This window comes from Callospermophilus lateralis, chromosome 7, assembly GCF_048772815.1.
Source record: "Callospermophilus lateralis isolate mCalLat2 chromosome 7, mCalLat2.hap1, whole genome shotgun sequence".
Classification (NCBI taxonomy): domain Eukaryota; kingdom Metazoa; phylum Chordata; class Mammalia; order Rodentia; family Sciuridae; genus Callospermophilus; species Callospermophilus lateralis.
Genome location: NC_135311.1, coordinates 135,597,556 through 135,617,595, shown reverse-complemented (window position 1 = coordinate 135,617,595; position 20,040 = coordinate 135,597,556). Strand labels below are relative to the sequence as shown.

The following is a 20,040-nucleotide window of genomic DNA, read 5'->3' as shown; positions in this document are numbered from 1 at the left end:
GCCTCATGTTGCCTCCTCCGATGCTGCAGCAGGCCCATCTCTCTCTGAACAGGGACAGGTGGAGGGCCGAGCAAAGTAAAATTCATTTGGAGTCACGGATCCAGGTGCTGCATGGATGTGCTGGCTGTGCTCAGATGGCAATGCCACAAAGCTGGGGTGTGAGGGCACATGCCTTATGAGGGGGAAGCCTTTGCTCAGCTCTGCCAGTTGTTGTCACAGGGGAACGTGAACCCAGAGTTGCCAGATCTTCATATTTTTAAAGAGAAGCTAGAAATCTGGATTTTTATATGGAATCTCTTGGTTTTAAACGTTGGCAACCAATTCAGGTTTATTTTTTCTTAAACCTTGTGGGCCTGACAAAACACATGTGTGGGCCTTGTGTGGCCTGCAGTCTGTCTACTTAAAGCTTCTACAATAGGCCTGTAGGTGGTGAGACAGTAGTCTGGTCCACATCAGCGTGTGTTTGGATGAGGATAGGGCAACGGTGGCTGTTCACTGAGGCGGTACACGGGAGTGCTTCTCAAGAGCAGAGAGACCCTTCCTGGGACCAGTGCAGGGTGCCCTGCTCTTCTTACTGCCTGGAGGCTGAGTTTGCTTTAATTTCATGTTTCCCAGGAGACCAAAGGTACTTATAATTAGCCTGGGAGTGAGGGGAAACCCATGGGAAAACCACTGTCTTGCTAATATCCACAAGTATCCACTTGACTTGCATGACCTTCGGAATGGGTTGTTTGATAAAGTATATTCTCCCAGAATACTTGGCACTTGCCCAACAAACCAGTGTTAAGCATTTCCTGCAAGTCGAGGACTTCTTGTTTTTAAAATACTCCTACTAAGAAACATAGACACCTGACTGTTCTTTCTAACCTGCCCCAGGTTGACAAAAGCAGTAGGATTTTCTAAGCAAATAGCTCCAGCCCCCAGCTGCGCGGTACTGATGCTGCCTGCCCTGGCTTTCATGAGCTGGGAACCCTGCAGGTTGAACGTTGCCCTGGCACCCTGTTGCAGGAACATTTTCAAATCATTGTTAAACAAATTAAATGGCATAGCCATTTGAGAGGTTGAGGACCTGCAGAGTGCGGTAAGAGAACGTTTCCACCAGGGCACTTGGAGCGGGGACTTCAGCCTTGAACTCACGGCTTGTGGAAGTCACCGTCTGACTGTGTCTTGAGTTCTTCTCGTGGAGTCTGGGACTCATAATGTCATTTGTGCAGAGTTTCCTAACAGAGTAATAGACTTTCATTAGTAGCTCTTAGAAAGGGCAGTGTACTCTTTGATGAATATATAATCACTAAAAGTACATACTCAGGAAAGAGAGTCCTCTCCTGAGCAGGAATCACAAGAGGCTGACTAAAAGGTAACCATGTCTTTGGTGTTGAAGGAATAATTATCTCAATTCCCCCGACTCCCGGCCAGAAGCGATGCTGTCAGAAGTCCCTGAGGGGAATCTCTTCAGGTTTACACTGAGGGTACATTGTTGCGGATAGAGTGTCTGTTCAGAGGGACTGGAAGCAGTTTCACATCTGCTATCTCAATTGGATTCAGAAACTCTGTGATGAGGAGGGGGAGGTGGGAGTTCTATTTCACAAACGCAGAGACAAGAGCACGGTGCGCCCCCCTACCCCCCCAGCCCGGAGCTCCATTACTCTCCCCAGTTGCGTGTTAGAGAGTGGCATAGTAGTACCAAAAAGTGCCAGGTAGCCTATATGTGTGTTTTTGGTTTCTTTAAAGATCAAAAGAGGTCAGGAGCCTTTAAAATGTTTCACAAGGTGGCCCACAGAAGTCCCTTTCCCATTTAGAGCATTCGGGTATTACAGAAGAAGGGCTTTAATTGAGCAATCTAGTTTGGAAGGAAACCCACATTTTAATGGTCAGAGCAAGAGGGTGGGGGTCAGGGGGAATTTCAAACAAAGACACTATTTAAAAAGCCTAGAACTGTCTTCTCAAAGGCTTGAAATAATTTGTTGGGAAACTTCAGACCCTTTACTTTTTTCCTCCCCTCCCTAAATAAAAACCAGATTTGTTAAAGGGAAAAAAGATCCAGTATTGTTAATTGTATTTCAGAAAGTGCCAGAGAGGGAAATATCCCTGTAGTTTTAAACACGGTCCCAAGAGGGAAATAGGCAAATACCCTGCTCCACATAAACAGTTTCTCTGTACCATAAATAAACCTTTAAAGAATGAATTCCAGACAGTTTTGTTTAGTGCAGGATAAACTAAGAAAAGAAAGGACCTGGCCCAAGGATAGCTTGTGATCTGAGACCTTGTGGACAGGTATTTCTTCTTTTGACTGAAATGTTTCTGGAAGCCTTAGCAGTTTTTGTCTGGGGAGGTAGGGAGGCAGTTTCTTCTTTTTATTAGGAACTTATGTGCACAGGCTTGCTTCCTCCAGAATCCATTTTACAACAGGAAACTGCTACTTGATTGAGTAAGCATCAACGTTGTGTACGATTGCATTTGATGAGTCGTTTGTTTACTACCAGAAAGAGCCCTGTTTGACTCTTTATTCCCCTTTCTTCTCTCCTACTTTGACGAGATCAACCTGAAGGTGGCAGAATAATTCACACCAATAGGCTGCTTCTCAGCCTTCCAAAACTGGGGAGGCCTGAGGCTGAGCAGCAGGCCACTAGATGAGGGTGTTTTTCCTGGTTCCGATGAAGCACCTCAGTCATCCAGGGCGGGGATGTTGTCTGTCCTGAGAACTTTGGCTGCTCAATCGAGCTCTTAGGGTCTTTCCACCGTGCATGGTTCTAACTCAGTGTTTGGTTGCTTCCATGAAGCTGGGGTTAAAAGGAAACACAACAGCCTCCTGCCTCAGGCCTCTGTTCACCCGCACCGCCCCTCCCGAGAGGGCGACAGTGTCAGAGGGCTGCCAAGCAGAGCACCAGAGCCGGCGTCAGAGCTGCCTTTCCCCACATGCGCGACCTGTGGCTCTGAGTAGAGCAGTTCAGCTTGCTGAGGCCTCATTTCTCCCTTGGTGACATGAGGATAGCATGGCCTCTCAGGTCATCAGCACTTGCCAAGAGGCAGGGCTGCGTGGCTGGATGAATGGCAGAAAGTTTTCAGGAGAAATAATAGAGTCTTCTGGCTTTCTTGCTTGTCCCTAAGAGGTGGCTGCTGTGTGGAAAGGGGCACATGTGAGTCCAGACCTAGCAACTCTGGCTGCGTGACTCCAGGTTGTCCACTTGTCCTCAATTGTAGTTTTGCAAAAGATGGGGGGCTGAACTGGCCACTTGGGGCTACTCTTAGTTCCTAAAATGTTTCATTCTGAAATTATTTATTAGGAGGTTATTAGTGATCTCTTAGGGAACCAAACCCAGTGGGCTTTCTTCTGTCCTCATTGTTGGCTCCTCAGCTGCTCAGTGTCTCGCCTCCTGTTCTTGACGTCTGTGCCCCAGTTCTCCTCCTCTGGGCTCGTCGCGTCTCCGTCTTTCACCAATTTCCTTTACTCTTTCTCCTCCTAACCCATATGATAAAGGGACAGTTTTTTCTCTGTGAAGTATCTAGTGATATCACTTGTCCATTTATTATTCTCTTCATAAAAGTTTTGTCTTTGATGAAAATTGTATTTTTTCTTCAGTTTCATTTATCTTTATATTTTGCTTTTGTGTGTTTTGTCTGTGTTTGTTTAATCGCAAGATATCTAATTTTTATGTTGTCAAATTTCTCAGCCTGTTGCCATTTTGTACTTAAATTTTAAGTCGTAAACAAGTATCCCCTTTTTAGACAATTTCAGCTATTTTTCCTTCCATTGTTTGATTTTCTTTTTAGTTTTTTTATGTGGCCTGGGGATTGAACCCAGTGCCTCACGTATGCTAGGCGAGTGCTGTGCCACTGAGCCACAACCCCAGCCTTGTTTTGATTTCAGTGTTGTTTAAAGACTTTAAGACAGCTTTTGAAAACATATGCAAAAAGATTAAGAGAGATAAGTAAGAAACAACAGAAATTTCATTAAATTGTATATGAAATTTTAATATGCAATAGACATGTTAATTTAGTGGGGAAATTAAATTATTATAAAATTAGATTAATTCTTGATACTCTATAGGGATAAATTCCAAGTGGCTTAGAGATTGATATTATTAGCATGGAAAAATAAATTCACATTCAGTAAAGCATGCATTCTAAACATCTAGAAATATCAATCATGTTAAATGTGATCAGAAAATAGTTACATATTCAGAAATTAACTGGATTATAGTCAATCCAGCTGAGAACTTCAAGTAAAGTTAGAAAGTAATTTGTTAGAGGCTGGGGTTGTAGCTCAGAGGTAAAGTGCTCACCTAGCATGTGAAAAAAGAAAATAATTTGTTAGAAAGAAACAAAAAATCTGTTAAAGGCCATTGTAAAGCTACCAAGACAGCCAGGACTTGAGGATCCAGGATTTATGGGAGGAGGAAAGCTCAGTGAGGTGAGTCTGAATTTTTAAAAAAATATAATTATTTTTATGTGGTCCTGAGCCAGTGCCTCACATGTGCGAGGCAAGCACTCTACCACTGAGCTGTACCAACCCCATAGCCTGAATTTTATTTTAGTTTTTTTCTTGAGACTTTTTCTGATTTGTAAGTGGTTGGGGAAAAAGGCAAAGAGGACATGCAGAAACCCAACTGCCAAAGAGAATTCAGCTGCAACTTGGGAACAGTGTTGTGGGGCTGCAAAGCAAACACTGGGCACCATTGCTGGAGAGCTGGAGGTTGAAGGACCAGCCCTCAAAGAGAAGCGCAGCGAGGAAGCAGACCCCCGGGCTCCCAGTCGCTTCATTTCTCGAGGGATTTGCCAATTTCTAAGTGACCCAGTCTAAAAGAAGACAAGCAAGAAGTGACAGCAAAGAGGGCATAGAACAAAGCAGACCTTTCAGCAATTTTTTTGGTCCCGGGAAGATGAAAAATGAAGGACTGGCAGTGGTGTTCAGGGAGACAGTGAAGGGACGAAGCCAGGCCTTACAATGGCCCAGAGAGACCAGAACTTAGAAAACTGAACCTCAGCCTTCAGGAAACTAAACCCTGGTTGGATTAAGGCATTAAACCTTGTATGATAACTGCCTGCCAGAACTTGAAAGACTCATCATCCAAAGTTGCTGTAAGTTTCATACAAAATGTCACATTCAATCACAAATTACCACGTCTGGTGCGAGTTAGGGCCAAGGGAAAAAACAGTTACTAGACACAGACCCAAATGTTGGCATGTTCACCCACAGAATCTAAAATAACAGTGAATGTGTCCAAGAAGTTTACCAGAAATCTCTAATTTATTGTTTAAATAATTAAACAATAAAGGAGAATTATAAACCAGTACTTTTAAAATAAACATGAAAGAAATCTGAACAGAAGGCTACAGGATACACCGCTCAGGAGAAGCTTGGCTTGACGTGGGGAAGGAGGTCCACGTCAAACTCTGTTCACGGCAGATCCTAGCAGTGCAATGGGGTAGATAAGATTTTTTTAAAAAAGAAAGAAAAGTTATACGAACTGGAAAGGAAAATGAAAACTTTGTTATTTGTAGAGAACATGGTTATGTATCCAGAAAATTTAAAAGAACATAGGAATGAGTTAAAGAATAATTAAGTCAGTTTAGTAGGATAACTAGAAATAATATGTAAAAATCAACTGTATTCCTATAAGTCAGCAACAATTATAGAGAAAAGGAAAATTTGAAGGATATCATTTCCAAAGACATTAAGAAAACATGAGATGCCATATCTGTCGTAATTACTATTTTGCAAACCACTCCAAAACTTAGTGGTTTAAAACAATAACCTTCTTTTAATTGTTGTTGCTCATAATTCAGAGGGTCAGTAGTTTAGACCTAAGTGTGGGTGGTTCTGCTGCTACCCTGCCTGTGCTCGTTCTCATGGCTGCAGTCACCTGGCAGTCCGGCTGATCCTGAGTGCTATAGGGCCACCTCACTCACACGTCAGCCAGTTGGTGCTGGCTCTCAGCAGAGCTGCTTTCCTTCTGGTCTCTCCTCTTCACATGGGGGAGTCATTAAAAAGGACAGACAGTTCCAGTTCCACATCCTCTGAAAGCCTCTGCGTGGAGATGGTACTTTACCTCCCGTGCACTGTACTGACTGAAGCAAATGATAGGGCCTGTAAGATTCAGGTGGAAGGAAGACAGACCCCCCTCTTGTAGAAGACACCAAGAACTTGGGGCCATTTTGAGTCCATCGTAGGTACCTAAGAGTTTACCAAACAAAAGACCTCCAAGGGCTTCATGCAAAAAGCGAGGAAACGTTGGTGAGTGAAATTGAAGACCTAGAGAGATGGGGGGGCTGCGTCATGTTACTGCATTGGAAGGTTCCAGGTGGTCTACAGGTTCAATGCAGTCTGGATGAAAATTTGAGCATTTTTATGGCAGCAAATCAGCAGACTTTTTCTGTTGTAGGGTAACAGGGAATCTTGTAGACTGCTGGAGGGAGCAAAAATTTATATACAATTGAAAAGTGCAGAGAGTAACCGAGGTAGTCTCAAAAGAAAAAGAATGAAGGTCTTTTCCACTATATGATTTCAAAAAACTTATTAGAAAACTACATTATTTAAGATAGCGTGGTGTTGGTAGAAAGCAGAACAAAATGAAACAGAAAAGAATCTAGAGGTGGATACATAAATACAGCCAGTTGACTTCTGACAAAGTCTGGAGCAGACTACAAAGGGAAAAGGATGGTGTTTTCCATGAAGATTAGTCAATTATCTGGGCGCAGTGGTGCATGCCTGTAATCCTGTTGGCTCTGGAGGCTGAGGCAGGAGGATCGCAAGTTCAAAGCCAGCCTCAGCAACTTAGAGAGGTGCTAAGCAACTTAGCAAAACCCTGCATTAAAATAAAGTACAAAATAGGGCCAGGGGTGTGTCTCAGTGGTTGAGAACCCCTGAGCTCAATCCCCAGGATCCCCCCACAAAAAAGATTAGTTGATTCGATATGCATCTGAAAAAACAAGTATTCAGCTTTGTCTCACACCATACATCAAAATCAAGACCAGGTGGATTATAGATGTAAGCATGAAGAGTGAAACAGCAAAACTCCAAGAGTGAACATATGGGAATGTCTCTGTGACCTCGGGCTAGACGATGATTTCTGAACCAGAACACTGGTTCTTACTGTAAAGGAAAGGTCTGGTAGGATGAAGTTCCTTTAAAATTAAGTTTGTCTGTTTTTGTTGTTGTTGTTTTGTTTTTTCTTTCTGCAGTTTTAAGGAATGAGCCCAGGGGCACTGTACCATGGAGCTGCATCCCCAGCCCTTTTTATTTTTATGTTTTTAAGTGTTGAGATAGGATCTCACTAAGTTGCCCAGACTGAATTCAAACTTGCCATCCTTCTGCCTCAGCCTTACGTTTGCTGGGATTGTAAGCATGCACCACTGTGCCCAGCAGAACATCTGTTTTTTGAACAAAGCTATTTATGTCGAGTGTTGATGAGGATGTAGAGTAACAAGGACTCTTGTAGACTGCTGGAGGGAGCAAAAACTTGTTCTGTCCCTTTGTGAAACCCTTCTGCAGTGCACACTGAGCCTGAACACAGGCCTTCCTTATGGCCCGTTTCACTCCCAGGTGTATATCCAAGAAAATGCACAAGATGTGCCCGAAAGACAGATCTAAGAGTGTTCATGGCAGCAACCCTCTTGATGGCCAAAGATTGGAAATGACCCAAATTTTCATCAACAGCAGTGATTAAATAAATTGAGATTTAGTTGTACAATGAAATGTAAAAGGGAAGGGCTTGCTTCCACAGTGGGGCCACAGTCTCCTTTCTGACCTGGGCAATGGTTGCATCTGACATCACTTCAAGAAAAATCACTGATCATTCTGTGTGTGGTGTACCTTTTTTATTTTAGTTTTTAAATTATAGTCTTATGGTTGTACATAGCAGTTGGTTTCTTCCTGTGGTGTACTTTGGACCAAGAGTAAAATGTAACAAATACCCAGATACACAACAGATCAAAAGGAATTTATGCTATGAAGTCAACTAGTGTTTATTTCTGTATGACATATGTGAATTTGAGCAATACATATAAAGGTATATTTTTCCCTCAATATTTTACTATATTAGTACAGGGGAAATCCTTATTTATAGATATCAATACCTGAACTGGGGGTGCAGCTCAGTGGTAGAGCAGTTGCCTAGCAGGCACAGGCTTTGGGTTCAGTCCACGGCACTACAAATATATATGTGTGTACACACACAAACTTTAAAGCCTCGACTTCTATTGGAAAGTTGAGATTTGCAGCTTTCATGGAATCCAGAATTATAGTACCCTGGAAGGCTGTCCTATGGCTAAAGTATATCCTTTTCTCTTTTCCCAAAACAGGCCCTCAAAAGCACCTTGGGATTCCCACTGATTCGATTTGAAGATGCTGTGATTAATCTGGACCCGTTCACTCGGGTACATCCCTATGAGACCAAGGAGTTCATTATCAACGACATCCTCAAGCATTTCCAGGAGGTGAGCTCTGGGGACATACTCAGTGGCTAAACTATAGGCAGGCTGTTCCTTATGTTTGTTTGGGAGTTTGGGTTACTAAGACGTTACTACCGAGAATCTGGTCGGACATTTCACATCTGTTGTGTTAGGGGTTTGGCCATGTCCGATGAATCCCGTATATATCATGAAATTCTTTCAACTGCATTTGACTCCTGAGCTGTTTGTCTTGTCCTTAGAGCTGGTCCCAGGGGCCTCCACTAGATCAGTCACAACTCTTGGTGGTGTCATTGCTACATTAGTAATGGCACAGAATACTGTGCACTCTCTTTAGCAGCACGTGCCTACTTTCAACAACCACACTGCTGTCATGAGAGCCTGTGAAGTCCTGCTCTTTTTTATCAAGTTGGACATTTTCCATTTTGTGTTTATTACTCAGACTTCACAGACCAAAATGTAAAGCCGAGGTGTACTCTTCAGTGAATAGTCAGTCAGGATCAGACCACGGTGATCAGCTTTCAAAGTTAAAATGCATCCTGTGCTTGCTTCCTTTTCTGCTTTCCCCTTCGCCTTCCTTGTTTTTCCTTTTGGTGACAATTCCATCTGCCTATAAGCAGAGGCTACGCAGATGTCACTGGAACCTGGATCAGGCTGTAGGAGGTACAGGAGAGTGAAGAGTTGCTTCCTAAGCTTGCACATGCCCTCTTCATGCCCCACCCTCCACAGCTTGCCCCCCTCCCTGCTCCTGCCCAGGACTTAGTAGGGAGGGTAGAAAGGAGAAGAATAGGACCTGTGTGCCAGTGAGCACCCATAGAGTCTTTCCCAGGCCATAGCTATTTTTATTCTTCGAATTGGCTTTGAAGAGTACTCATAAGTGTATTGAAAACAAATCTCTAGCACATGTGTATCGGGAGATGGTGGAGCTCATGAGAGGATGGGAGATTATTTTGCATTTGGTGAAGATTAAAAGGTAATTGTTGGTAGTCACAAGGATGGAGGACAAGGTAGATTTCTGCCATCTTCACTTACACACTGATACCTGCCATTACAAACTGTTTCTGAATTGACTTTTCTCTCCATATTCCACTTGACAGGAACTCCTCAGCCAGGCAGCTCGAATCCTGGGATCGGTGGATTTTCTTGGAAATCCCATGGGACTTTTGAATGATGTTTCTGAAGGTGTTACTGGACTGATAAAGTACGGAAATGTCGGGGGCCTTATCAGAAATGTCACACATGGGGTGTCGAACTCTGCTGCCAAGGTGAGGAAATGGAGGTGAAATGCCATCACGAGTAACCTCTTTAGTCTCCACATTGCTGTCATCTTTTTGATAGTTAACAGACTGTGGGAAGCTATCTTCAAGGCCTTTTCTTCCTTGTCTGCGTGCCTTGCCTTTCCCTCCCCTTCAATGACCTGTCACAAAGACTAGTGAGCAGGCCTCCAAGCCTCTCCTCCTTCCCCTCCGTTTCCACTGCCTTGGACCAGGCTCTGGGCATCTCCCTAGAGACCCTGCACTAGCATCCTGACCCCTGGACTTCCTGCATCAGTGACAGCACCAACAGAATTAACTGGATTTTTAAAATGTGAAATTGGATCATGCATAAAATCTGCCAGCTAATCCCCACAGCTTATAGAGAAAGTCCAGCCTGAAATGGAGCCTTCTACACTGGCATGGCCCTATGCAGCATCTGAATCCAGCAGCGGAAGGACAGTGGGATAATTGTCCTGTGTCTTGCCACCTAGTTGACCTTTCTGTTCCTAGCAACTTGTTAAATGGATATTTTGTAGGTTCACAATTAGTTTCCAGCAGGAGTCAATTTTATGTGTGAAGCTGGAGAAGGTGAAGGTAGTTGAAGGTTAGTTGCTCTCTGAACCAAATGAAAGGCCTCCAAAGAACCCTGCTTCCTTCCCCTTCAGTTCAACAAACTTTGTATTTAGAGATTGGTTTTCATGAATGAACCAGGCTTGAGAAAGCGCCTGTGCACTCTGCTCATGGACCACAGAGCATCTGTGGGGCGAGGTCACAGGTGCATTTGTGCTGCCTCAGTAGGTAACAGTGGTGTGACAAGCCCGGTGCAGTGGCTCACACCTGTAATCCCAGTGGCTCGTGAGGCTGAGGCAGGAGGATCTCGAGTTCAAAGCCAGCCTTAGCAAAAGTGAGGCACTAAGCAACCCAGTGAGACTCTGTCTCTAAATAAAATATAAAATAGGATTGGTGTTGTGGCTCAGTGTTCAAGTGCCCCTGAGTTCAATCCCTGGTACTCCTTCCACCCCCAAAATAGTAGCTTGACTACGAGAGACTTTTATGGTGCTACACAAGTTATCTTGAACAGCAGATTAAGAAAATGGAGTTGAATAGCAATTCTTTATCACATGGCATTCTTGTTAATGTGTGAAAGCTGAGGATTCAGTCCTTTTTCCAAACTATCATCAGGAGATGGTCATTCCTTTGACACATCAGTTTTTCAAGGCTGTAGTATTATTGAACTAGACTGTAAGCCTGCTGTTCATCTTGTGACTCAGAATAGGAAGCTATATTTACTTTTAGAAAGAGGGTGAAGGGTAGAAGCAGAAGGATTTCCAGAGCACATTTTGGAAACAGATACAGAGTGTGAACACCCGTGCAATTTGCCTCGTTTCCCCAGGACATTTTCCCCAACATGGCCAAAACTTTTGCTATTGTGGCCGCAGAGATTTCTGCTCCTCTTTCAGGCACTGGACTCATGTCAACAGATGTACTGAAATATGTTGTTGTTGACTGTCCAGTGTAAAGATGTTATTAATTTTATAAACTGTTGAGTTGTAATTCACATAGAACCTCTTCTCCATTGTGAAATGTCTGTTCTTGTTCTCCTGGGCATAGTGCAGTTGAAGGGTGAAGTTGCTTGGGTCTATCCAGAGGCCCTACTCTACCTGGCGTGGAGAGGTGCCTAATTGACAGGCTTATCGAGAGAGTGAAATGAGCTAGAATGTGATGAAATATGGGAAAAATACAGATGAAGAGAAATGGATTGTCACTTCATCTGTAGTATTTGCATCAAGATTTGGGCCCCCAGACATTAGTTTCCTGGAAACAAAAGCCGATGTATTACAGTCCTACAGAGGAGGGGTTCCCAGGCACTTTGAGTGGGGAGTCAAACCAGTTTGGCTGTTAGGAACCTCTAAACTTAACCTTCCAGATGGGAAGGAAGGCACTGTTCACTCACTTGTGACCTCTGGGTGGGTTTCTGCATCGTTCTCTGCAACAGCCTTGTGAAGAAGACTGGCCTCTTCTTTATCTTCTTTGATAGTCTCCTTTGTTTCCTGATTCTTCTTTTTCTCCTAGAAAACTGTTTTTGAAGCTTGAAGGTCACTGTGAGAACCTTACTTAAACAGAATAAAAAGGCCAGAGTCTTCCTTTCTGAGGAAGACGTGCTGGCAGGGATGGGGGTCTCGTGTAGGATATCACACTTTATGTCGTCTTTGGATTTGTATAAGGGGCTTTCCAGGACCTGAGTCCTCTCGAGGGAACTTGGTTCCCATGTGGTTGGCATCCTTCATTACAAATTTGTCTGGTTTTCAGTATGCTAATCAGTATTGGAGGCAACAGGCTGCTCTGGAGGAGAAGTGCTATATAATCTATTTTGATAGCAAGAATCCTAATTTGTTTTAAAAATTAGTCCATATATCTCTAAGATGAGAAAGCAAAAAAACTTAAAAAATGACCACTTCATATTTGAAATAGTAAATCTGAACTCTAAATCTATCAATGAAACAAACACCCACTCATTCGGGTCATCTTTGATTCTGGGTGTGTGGTTGGGGTTTTAAAAGAATCTCTCTCTTTTTTTTTTTTTTTTTCTCGTTCGTTTTGTGGGTTGAAATCAGACCTTTCATGCTGCTTTGGGGGAATGTTCTGTTTGCTTCTCTGGGTCTATTAGGGGAGTTTAAGGATGTGCAAGGGACCACAATAACCAGCTTTTGGCCTGTGGGATACTCCTTCTGCAAGTGCCTGAGTCCCAATGATTAAAAAGGAGCAGGCAAGTTAACTTGCTGTGCTGTGTGCATGTACAGATACGGACCACAGACACCCCACTGTCCATAGTCACAGCGCACAGATGAAAAATGGGGAAAAGTAAATAAAATAAGGGGCAAGGAAGTCAGAACTGTGCCTCCCTGAGCCTTGGCCAGCCAGCCTGCCCCACTTTCCTGCGGAGACCCAAGGGCTTTCACCTGGCTCAACGGGCTCTAAGTAGAGACTCTGCGACTCCTGAAGTTATTGAGTTGGCAGGTGTTTGTGTTCCTGGGGTGAAGGGTAAAGTGTTCGTTAGATTCTCAGGTCTATGCTTCCAGAAGACCCGAGGCCATCATTGTAGGCCTGGGGTTGTGTATTGATGGACCTTGGGGTTGGTCGTCTGGATGCTCTACCATTCCCACTTTTAAAAAATCTTTCATCTATCATTCTTGAAGGTTCATCTTGCTTTTAAAAGCTATGAAAAGGGGGCTGGGGTTATGGCTCAGCAGTAGAGCACTCACCTCACACGTGTGCAGCCCTGGGTTTGATCCTCAGCACCACATAAAAATAAATAAATAAATTGAAGGCATTGTGCCCAACCACAACTAAAAAATAAATATTAAAAAAAAAAGAAGCTATGAAAAGGTGATAGAAATTCCTCCTGCCCCACTGGTCTGAGGAGCACAGGAGATGACGCAGGTGAAAAGTCCTTGACAAGTGAGAAGGGAATTCATTCTGTCACCTAAGAGGGCAGTAGACCTCAAGCCTTATTCCTCTGGAGAGACGTTGTGAATTATCTACAACAAAATTTCAATTCCAGGTCTACAGTGCATCCATTTTTAGAATTTCTGATTTCCTTTAACATTGGCCTCATGGAAATATCCTGTGCCCTTCTGTTCCCATTATTTCTCTTTTTCTTTACTTCTTATGGCCTGGGCCCCAGAAATCAGTTTATGAACACCAGATCTGGGCAGATATGACTTAGGGATTAGCTACCAGCTGCGAGCATCTATCCTGCGAGTCCCCTGCCTGGGTCTTGGCAAGGGGTTCTGACCCATGAAGGTATTCAATGATCAGGTCTCACTCCTGAGGCCATGCAGGACAATTGCCTTTGGAACCCTTTGCAGGAGTGTGACTTCTTTAGGAGCAGGACAGCACTGAGCATTCCAGTCACTTGGGAGGAGCAGGTTCCTCTCTGCAGCTTGAATCATAGTAAGCAGGCCTTCTCCTATGTCAGGTGAACATCTGCAAGAACTTCCAATTCGTCTCAAAGCCAGGGAATTGGAGACCCTGAATTGAACCCATTACCTCTCTCATGCAGACTCTGACTTCACTTATAGCTATAAATAATGATTTAACATGCATTACATACAAATAATATTGCATAATTATTTTTACATACGTACAAGAAAATTGCATAGCTATTGTCAAAAGTTAAAAATAAAACTTCTGATCTAAGATCATTTACTGTTGACAGCAGAGCCAGGGGTTCTGTTCTCGTCCCTGCTGTGTGGAACCTGGGCATTTGCTGGGCACAGCTGTCATCTGCCCTTCCTAAGGGAAGGAGCCAGCAGCACACTTGACTTCTCCCAGCACAGGTCAGGAGCACTTCTGATTGCCCTGGTGGAACCTCTGCTCCGTTCTGTCCTGCTCACCATTCCTCTCTTTGTTCAAGTCAGTATGGTATGCTTTTGACTCAGGTGGGTTAACTCTATGTTCATAAAATGCAAGTATTTTAATAATTTTCCCTGTTTTTAACTTGCATTACTTTCATGGTGGTCAGTTGTCCGTGGAAATTAGAATCCCTTGTTCATTATTTGCTACATATTAGTCGTACTCGTAACTTCTGCAGTTATAGGTCTATGTCTTTCTCTATTGCTCTGTCCTTTATTTCTTCCAAGCCCAGAGTTTCCACTGCATACTCTGCAGGTCCAAATTTTCATTAGGGTGATGTGATTTTTCCATTAGTTTTCAGTTAATGTGTTTTATTTTATGTTGTTTTAGCCGTTGCCTTGTTGTTTAAGTCCATTTTGTTTGTAATGAATTGAGAATGCCTCAATAGTTTTGTAGCATTTCTTAATGCAAATAAGCACTACTAAGAAGAGGTGTAGGAGTAGGGTTAAAACACCATGCTACATTTTGGTATGGGTACTTATTTATAAACATGTCCCATAACTTTATTGGTGCATTATAATTATACAACAATGGTGGGTTGTTACATATTTGTATAGACACACAGTATGACTGTAGAATTTGTTTAGTATCATTCACTGGTATTTCCCCTTTGCTTCCCATATTCTGGTCCCTGGTCCCTTTCCTCTACCCCCGACCCACTTTTTCTTTTACTTTTTCCTCTCGCTTCCACATATCTAAGAAAATATATGACCCTCAATTTTGAGTTTGTCTTATTTCACTTAACATAATGCTGCCAAGTTTTATTCATTAATAATTTCATCTTTCTTTATGGATGAATAAAACTCCATGGGGTGTGTGTATGTGTGTGTGTGCGCGCGCACACTGCATTTCCTTTATCCATATATCATTGACAGGCATTGAGACTGGTTGCATAGTTTGGTGTTGTGAATTGTGCTTCTGTAAACATGGGTATGCTTGCATTGCTACAGTATGCTGATTTTAATTCTTTAGAATAAATACTGAGGAGTGCTATAACTGGGTTGTATGGTGGTTCCATGCCTAGTCTTTTGAGGAACCTCCATACTGACTTCCATAGTGTTGTGCTAATTTACAGTCCCACTAGCAGTGTAATAGTGTTCTTTTTCTCTATATCCTCTCCAGCATTTATTGTTTGTATTCTTAATGGATGCCATTCTTACTGGAGTGAAGTGAATCTCAGTGTAGTTTTGATTTGCATTTCTGAAATTGCTAAAGATGTTGAACATTTTTTCACATATTTTTTGGCTGTTTGTGCTTCTTGTTTTGAGAAGTGTATGTTTTATTCATTTGCCCATTTATTGATTCTTTGGGTTTGGGGTGGCAAGTCTTTTGAGTTCTTTATATATTCTGGATATTAACTCTGTCAGAAAAATAGCTAGCAAATATTCTCTGTCACACTTAATTGTTTTCTTTGCTGTGCAGAAGCTCTTTAATTTGATGTTATCCTTTATTAATTCTTAGTATTGTTTCCTGAACTTTAGGAGTTCTCTTGAGGAAGTCATTGCCTGCCTTCATATGTTGGAGTATTGGCCCTACATTTTCTTCTAGGAGTTGTGTAGTATCTGATATGATTCCTAGGTCTTTGATCTATTTTGAGTTGATTTGTGTTCAGGGTGAGAAATGAGAATCTACTCTCATTCTTCTACATATGGATAACCAGTTTTCCCAACACTGTTTGTTAAACAGGCTATCTTTTTTCCAAATTTTTGATGCCTTTATCAAGGATCAGATGATTGTATCTATGGGGTTTTTTGTGTGTCTTCTATTCTTTTTCATTGATCTATGTGTCTGTTTTTATGCCAGTACCATGCAATAGGTGAGGATTTTTGTTTGTTTGTTTTTTGGTACCAGGGAATGAACCCAGAGGTGCTCAACCAATGAGCCACATCCCCAGCCCTTTTTAGTTTTTGAGAATGGGTCTCAATGAGTTGTCTAGGGTCTTGCTAAGTTGCTGAGACTGGTCTTGAACTTGAGACCCTCTTGCCTCAGCCTCCTTAGCTGCTGGGATTACAGGCATGTGTCATGGCCTCCAGCTCCATGCAGTTTGTGTTACTATGAGTCTGTAGTATAATTTGAAGTTGGGTATTGTGAAGCCTCCAGTGTTGCTTTTTTGGCTTATAATTTCTTTGGGTATTTTGGGACTTTTTATTCTTCCAAATGAATTTTGGGACCATTTTTTTCCAGTTCTGTGAAGTATGTCATTGGTATTTTGATGGGAATTGCATTGCGTCTGTATGTGGCTTTTGGTAGTAAGGCCATCTTTTTTTTTTTTTTTTTTTTTTTTTTTTAGTTGTAGATGGACACATTATCTTTATTTGTTTGTTTGCTTGTTTGTTTATTTTTATGTGGTGCTGAGGATCAAACCCAGTGCCTCACACATGCTACAACCACTGAGCTACAACCCCAGCCCCATACAGCCATCTTAATAATATTAATTCTGTCTGTCCATCTTCTAGTGTCTTCTTCAGTTTTTTTCTTTAGTGTTGTTTTTTTTGGAATCTGCTGCTTTGCTGAATTTGTTCATTAGTTCTAACAGTCTTCTGGTGGTATCATTTGACTTCTTTCTTTCCTATATTTATTACCTTTATTTCCTTCTCTTGCCTAACTGCTGTGGCTAGAATTTATAGCACTGTATTGAATAGGAGTTGTGAGAGTGGACGTCCTTATCTTGTTCTGGATTTTAGAGGAAATGCTTTCAGTTTTTCCCTATTCACTCTGATGTTGGCTTTAGGTTTTTCGTCTGTAGTCTTTATAATGTTGAGGTAGGTTCTTTCTGTCCTTAGTTTCTTCAGTGTTTTTATCATGAATGGGTGATGAATTTTGTCAAAGGCTTTCTCTGCATCTATTGAGATGACTGGGTGATTTTTGTCCTTAATTTGATTTATGTGGTAAATTGCAGTTATTGCTTTGTGTATGTTATACCTGTTTATGAACATTTATGAAAAGCCTTCTGCTCACCAGGCCTGGGGATAGGCCTTCACACACATTGTTTGGTGCATGTTTGGTGAGACTTAGAGAAGTTAAGTAGCAGTTGAAGGTCACACAACCAGAAATGACAGGGGTGGATTTGATCTAAGTCTGGCTAATTCTATAGGCTTTATTTTTTTCCTCCTACTGATGTATTTCCTTTTGTTTCTCAGGCTTTTCCAGGCACTTCAGAGAATATAAAATACTAATCACTCCTAACTTTCCACAGGAAGCTTATTTCTTGACATTCCTTTGTTAGCTGGTAAGTTGTGTGCAATCATACTGTCCTTGACACAGAGCAGACCCTCAGGAATGGTGATGGCTGTGGAATTGGGTTGCCATGACCATCATGGTCCCCCTAAGAGCCTTTGTGCCTGCAAATACGATTTTACTCATGTGGTATCATTTGGACAAGATGACCTGCTGCAGATAGACATCATTAGCCCTGATACATACATGAAGAAACTAAGGCCCAGAGGGGCGACTTGCCCAAGGGAACCAGGCAGCTGCAGAGCCCAGACCTGACCTTCCAGGTCTAGCACCTCCATTCCCAGCTTTCATGGCATTCTGGATGTCCTCTCCAACTGAAAGGTATATCACCAGGAAAAACAAGAGTTGGGGAACAAAAGTAAACCAAGCAAAGTGCCCAGCCTGGGTTCAGAATGAATTTTTATTGGTTTTAGGGGAAATCCAAGCAAAGCAAGAAAGAGGGAGAGAGAGACATTCCGACTTTGACGCTTCAGTGGAAATCTGGCTAGGCCTTCAGATTGTTTTCTTCCTTTCTCTGCTCTCTCCTTGGGCTGTAGCGTGTGGAGGTGCTGCTTCTCTTCCAAGAGGAGCCTCCACCAGCCTCTTGTCCCAGAAAACCAGATGAGGGCACAGCAGCAATGCAGTAGAAATTGATGTTCCTTTCCCTTCATGCAGAGATTCTCTGCCAGCCCCACCATCAGCCACCCTCCTGCCACATACCTCTGACCTTGTTGAGGGCAGGGGGTTCCAACTACCTTGTGTTTAAGAAACAGCATTTGTTTGCAGGCAGTGTATTTTTAAGGCTCAGACAAGATGAAAAGCTGTGTTTATTCAAGGCAGAAGCTTTACCTTTGCACAGAAGAGTGTACTGAGTGCCTGTGTGGATTCTGAAGGGAAAAAGGCAGCTTACGACTTGTACCTGTTTTTGTCATCATGTCCGACTGCTTCATTTTATAGTTGAGCTGATTATCCCCATAATAGCTTTTCCATGTACCTAGAAGCAAGGAATAGGTGGATGCCTTCCCGTAAGCACTGGGGTTTCAGTGTGTTTGGATTGGCACACAATTTCAAGTGAAATGAAATTCACTGCAGACAGACCTATTCCTCAGAGAACATAGGGTTTTCTATTTTCAAAAGGACTTTGATCCTAAATTGGTCACCTGAGGGATTTATTTTCCAGCCAAGAGGAGATCCATTGGTGTTGTTTTATGGAGAGACGTGACTCAAATATTTGGCATCAGAGTTTTTTGTTTTATTTTCTTTAATAACCTTGAAGACTAAAAGGATGCCCTTAGTCTGAATTCTGTAGGCAAATTCTAGGTGCTGAGTGAACCATCCTAGTATCATGGGCACACCTCGGAGTCCATGGGGGTGGGAGGAGCGCTCTGCGGCAGGGTGGAGCTCTGACCTGAGAATCACTGTGGCCCAAGTTCTCAGCAGCCCCACTGGGCCTGGTGGGGGCCTTGCTCATGGAGGCATGGGTGGGTGGGCTTTGGCTCTCCCTCTTCCTCCCAGTCCAGCAGCCCAGTGGCCTGACCTAGAGGGAAACCTACCACCATTGGCATTCTTCAGAAGTTGAAAAAGTTCAAAACTTGTCATCATTCCTAACTCTAGTTCAGTTAAGAACAGGTTCCCAAGTCACCCTCTTGGAGGAGCTGTGTATATCATGTTTCAGAGGGTTCACTTGGTGTCCCCAAACTGCAGTCTATGTGGCGAAAACACTTTGAAGTTGAAAAGACAGAAGATAGTTGCTTAGGTCCTTACTAAGTTGCTGAGGCTGGCTTTGAACTTGGGATCCTCCTGCCTCCACCTCCCAAGCCATGTAATTCATTTTTATAAATATCCAAACAAATGAAGTTTTAATTCTTGGCAGTAAAAGGTCAAGACACTCACTCTGTTTGGAAGGTTCTGTTTCCCTTTGTTTCCCCCGCTATAATTATCCTCTCTAAAAGTGTCTTTCCAGTTTGAAGAAAAGCTAATGTGTTCTTAGGAGAAAGAGGGAATTTCTTGGTCAAGATCATGCTTAAAAACTGGAAAAGATGTGAAGAATGCACTTGTCCTGTATTAACTACCACATGTCATATATGGGACTGGGGACTTTACTGTTCTGTCTCATTTAATTTTCATGTGTACCGTATAAGGAAGGAATGGGGTCCCCACTTTACAGATGAGAAGAATGAGACTCAGAATGGTCAGTGACCTTAACTCAAGTTTAATAATGAGTGACTGTGCTAATAGCAGAGCCAGAAGTTCTACAGAAAACTGGAGGAAAGCCGCTGTGCTTGTTTTCCTCTAAAACACCGATTCTCGGGCATGGTCTTCTCTCTGACCCACACCTGTGTCGATGCTAAAACACAAGCAACTGGAAACATCCTTTAAAAGTGGAGTTTTCAGCTGGGCCATTGGTGCAGGCCACCCAGTGACACAGGAGTATGAGGCAGGATTGCAAGTGGAGGCCAGATGGGCAATTTAGCAAGGCCCTGTCTCAAAACATAAAAAGGGCTGGGAAAGTAGCTCAGTGATAGAGAGTCCATAGGTTCTAGTACTGGAAAAAAAAATTTTTTTTTCCCATTTAATTTCTGACTTAACTCTTATTTTGAGCCTTGGGATTTTCCAGCTGTAATTTCTACCATTTCTTAATTAACTTCTATCTGGGAATCTCTGATCTAGGGAAAAAGTTTGGAAGAGTTTTTTTTCTCTAAATGGAGAACGTTTGCCTCAAAAGAACGTAAATAAATGGGCA

General features: G+C 42.7%; 1 protein-coding gene across 7 annotated transcripts in view; it reads left to right on the top strand.

Moving 5' to 3' along the window:
- Vps13d (vacuolar protein sorting 13 homolog D) overlaps positions 1-20,040 on the top strand; it is a 245,867-nt gene that overhangs the window by 159,126 nt on the left and 66,701 nt on the right. For all 7 annotated transcript variants that reach the window (XM_076861265.2, XM_076861268.2, XM_076861267.2 and 4 more), the window contains 2 exons: positions 8,302-8,436; positions 9,507-9,674. In XM_076861265.2, coding sequence (XP_076717380.2) covers positions 8,302-8,436; positions 9,507-9,674 — 303 coding nt within the window. The remainder of the gene's footprint in view (positions 1-8,301; positions 8,437-9,506; positions 9,675-20,040) is intronic.